The 4139-nt window shown below is 43.0% G+C and overlaps 1 protein-coding gene across 1 annotated transcript; it reads left to right on the top strand.

Annotated features, from left to right (window-relative positions):
* The first annotated feature begins 907 nt into the window (after positions 1 to 907).
* LOC147610042 (uncharacterized) lies at positions 908 to 1988 on the top strand. The gene is made up of 2 exons (XM_086786987.1): positions 908 to 1018; positions 1162 to 1988. The coding sequence occupies exon 2, from the start codon at positions 1326 to 1328 to the stop codon at positions 1788 to 1790; it is 465 nt and encodes a 154-aa protein (XP_086643113.1). The 5' UTR covers positions 908 to 1018; positions 1162 to 1325; the 3' UTR covers positions 1791 to 1988.
* The last annotated feature ends 2151 nt before the right edge of the window (positions 1989 to 4139 follow it).

Raw genomic sequence — 4139 nt, 5'->3', positions numbered from 1 at the left:
CTTCTTCTTCTTCTTCTTATATTAGAGAAGAAGAAGAAGAAGAAGGAGAAGAAAAGTAGAAAAAGAAGAAGAAGAATATATATATATATATATATATATTCTTCTTCTTCTTCTTCTTTTTCTCTCTCCCTCTTCTTCTTCTCTCTTCTTCCTCTTCTCTTCTCTTTCTGAAAAGTAGAAAAAGAAGAAGAAGAATATATATATATATATATATATTCTTCTTCTTCTTCTTCTTTTTCTCTCTCCCTCTTCTTCTTCTCTCTTCTTCCTCTTCTCTTCTCTTTCTTCTTCTTCTCTCATGGGCTCGCCACAGGAGCTACCATGCAGTCGCCTAAAGCTGAGAGTGGACTTGGCTTTTACCTTGTCTCTTAGGAGACACCTACGCTTGATCGTGGGCGTGAGGTTTGCCGGTTCGTGGCCGTGCGCACGCAATGCCCGTCCGTCGCCACCGTCAGCGGTCAGCGGGGCCGGCTGGAGTTGTGTACTCCCTTATGCTAGTTATTACCGGTGCTGCGTGTGCTAGCATGTGGTGTGTGTGCTGGAGGCTGGTGTCCTTGCTTGCCGATGCGTTGGAGGCCGGTGTCCTTGCTTGCCGGTGCGTTGGTGGCAGCCGATGTGTTTGCTTGCCGGTGTGGCCGGTGCGCTGGCGACTATCACTGGGACTGTCCACTATTTGCGGTGTCCACTATAGACGCATGTCCACTCGGGTGGCGCTCTAACAAACTACTATCCCACTGGGTTTCATATCGGCATTCCTCACCTTCACACAAAGGACACTACACATGCAAGTGCCCTGACGATGACATGGCATTGGACCCATTTTTATTACACATGCAAGTGCCCTCATGATGACATGGCATTGGGACCCATTTTTATTTGAAATGTTTTTTTTGGGGTTAATGAGAATATGATGTAGGTAAAATAGCCGCCCACAGTGCACGCGTTTGTAGCAAGGTCAAAGAAGAAGGGGGTCCCCAAAAAGCATATTCCGACCGGTTCTCCATTTGCACCTTATCACGTAGGGTTTCTGCCATAGCCGAAAAAGCTGTTCATCAACTATTCATAAAGAAGAAGCAGACACAGCAGGGTTAGGGTTCCATCTCCGCAGGTTTTTTCATCTGTTTTTGATTCCTTTTATTTTGTTTTGTTTTGCTTTTTTAGGGTTTCCACATCATCAAGCGAAGCTTTCTTCCATCAGCAAGCAGGAGCGAGCGGTCTCTGTGTTTTCTCTTGCTATTTTGTTTTCGCCACGAGTCAAAGCGATATCCGGCAGGGTTTCCGTCATAACATCAACGGCAGCGGCAGCGGCAGCGGCAGCAGCAGCGATGGATTCCCCCATTCTTGTTTTACGGTTGACTCTGTTGGTGGCCATAGCTGGGATCTCTGTTGCTGTAGCAGAAGATCCGACAGCATATGAGGTGCTTGTGAGCTACGGTTTCCCGGAGGGCCTGTTACCCCGGACGGTGGAGAATGCAGGGGAGGACTACACCTTGGACGGCAACGGAGCCTTTGAGCTCCACCTTGAGAGAGCCTGCAGATTCACCATACCTGATAGCTATGAGGTCAAGTATTCATCGCGGATTGCAGGTTCCATTGAGGCTGATCGCCTCCGTAACCTTAGTGGCATATCCGTACACATCTTCTATGTATGGTGGAACATTGACACCATCTCGGTCCATGGGGATGATCTTGTCTTCCAGGTTGGCCCCTTCTCGGCTAGCTTCCCTGCTGATAATTTCAGCGAAAACCCCATGTGCGCTGGAAGTAGCAATGGGCATGCCGAACAGTGAAGATCCATCTCTACCCACTCCAAATTTCGAAGAGAAAACCTGGTTAGTGGAGTATGATTTATTTGTTTGACATTGTTAAACATGTCTGTTGACATTATATGGCATCCTACTTTACATTCGATGGGAAAAAGGTTTGTATAAAGTATGGTGGTCAACTCTGGGCTTTTATAATTAACTCTGATCTTTTTTAATGGGCAACTTTTGTATATGGCCTATGCACTGGAATAATTGAAGGGGGATAATCATGTGTGTTTTCTGGGGGTATCATGTCTTTAATTGTCGTGGGCGAGTTTTGCTAGCGATAGAGATTAGATAAGGCACTCAAGGGGGGTATGATGATGAGGATGACCCGTGGCAGGCTTATGCTGAGCAATTGCTAAGATTTTAGGAAGCAAAGGGGCTTTCTTCATAATCACTTCCTACTCTGATGGGCAAGTTCTACATAATAAGGGTTGGTTTGATCACGGTTGGTCAGCCACATAATACCTGCCGTATTAGGTGGTAAGAGGTTTCTCTACCTCATACGTAACTTGTGGCGGTTTTCTCTTTTGTGAACACGTTACGTTTTCCACCCCAAGTTGCTCAGGCATTACATGCCATTCCTTTGATACAACTCCTTTACAGTTTCAAGGTTTGTCTTTCTTGGATGCAGGTTTGTATCTTCAATCTTGTTCGGCATCTCTTATTATTGAGATGAAGAATGTTACTTTTTCCACCCCAAGTCGCTAAGTCATGACAATGCCATTTCTTTGATATAACTCTTTTACAGTTTCAAGATTTATCTTTTTTGGATGCAGGTTTGTATCTTCAATATTGTTAGTTATAAGCGTATCTTGGTAGTTATAGGTGTCACTCTTGTTACCGAGATGATGAATAAGTCCTATCAAAATGGTTTGGTCTGCTGTTGTGGGTTGCTGCAAAGAAAAAGATGGTACGGCTTGCTCATTCACCTTGAATAAGGCTTATGGCCTGCAGACTTTGAAAGTTTTACTGTGTTTCTGCCAATTCAGAGGCAGACTATCTTGTTTTAATTTTCTGTAAACCTTGATAGATGCTCTCGAAGTTGAAGCTTCTGAAGGACTTTAATATATTTAGTGTGCATTAGTGCTAAGCTATGTTTTGGGTTGAGCTTCTTAAGGACTTTAATATGTTTAGTGTGCATTAGTGCTAAGGTATGTTTTGGGTTGAGCTTCTTAAGGACTTTAATATGTTTAGTGTGCTTTAGTGCTAAGAACATGTTTTGGGTTGAGCCATTTGACAGATCTGCTGATGTATTTAGTAGCTGTGTTGGTTCTAACTGCAACTATGTAAGGGTGGGTTCGAAAACATAATGTGAATGTGAACATGCAAGCATTGAATGGAAAAGAAAAAAAGGGTGGGGGTATAAGGGGCGGGGGTGGCAGGGGAATGTCACACCAAGATTGAGTGGATGAAATTATTCTTCCAAAAAAAAGGGTTTATTAGAAGAAAATGCCTAAGCTTTAGAGGTGTTCAACCCATAAATTATCTGTATGATACAAGCGCAACTATTCATTTCCTGGTAGCTTGGGTCTGTGTCTTGAGCTTTACAGGTCTACTACCAAAAGCTTGATGTTTTGCATGGTATTACTTGCACAACATTAAGGTTTTAGAAGATTTGAGGGTTGGGACTGCAGTGTGTTGTGAGGTATAGCAGGGAACACTTACAAAGTCAAAATGAAGGGCATATCCTTTCTTTGAAGTGATGGATCATCTGCATCTATGCTTAGTTTAGTGTAGGTCCCATTGATGGTTCAATTTTTCCAAACTCAATTGTTGGTTGTACCTTAGGAAGTAAGGGCGCACCTTGTTAATGGTAGGTGCAAGGTAGGCTTTATGGTTCTGGTGAGAAGTTATTTGTCAGTGAGAAATGCTAATGAATTCATGACGCCACTATTCCTTGTTAGCACATTGAGCCGTTGTTTCACTCAAAGCCCATCATCAAGATCTGCACATTCATTAAGAAATTACCTTTCCATGCAGTCCAGTGTAGAATGTTAGCACAATGATCAGTTAGCTGGAGATAACAAACATGAAGTTACACACCAACCACAAACAGTACCAGAGCTCAATAAAAAACTGCATTCTGTTGTGGTCGATTTACCGTCTATTGTGTATTAATTACCTACTGTCAATTGCAGTTTTTCTGTTACCATTATTTCAATGTGAATAATGGATGCCATACTATCTTTTTTGGCTCAATTGTAAATTTAAGTTTGTGTCCTTTTTCTTGTACCATGTGGGCAACAAGTCAGGCCTTTTCCACTAGCGATTTTCCCCCCAATTTGTGCCATGTGGTTCTTGTGGTGTTCATGCGAGCTCATGCATGGT

This window comes from Cibotium barometz, chromosome 50 (assembly GCF_041138505.1).
Source record: "Cibotium barometz isolate CiBa-2024 chromosome 50, ASM4113850v1, whole genome shotgun sequence".
NCBI classification, from domain to species: domain Eukaryota; kingdom Viridiplantae; phylum Streptophyta; class Polypodiopsida; order Cyatheales; family Cibotiaceae; genus Cibotium; species Cibotium barometz.
This window is presented reverse-complemented; position numbering and strand designations above follow the sequence as displayed.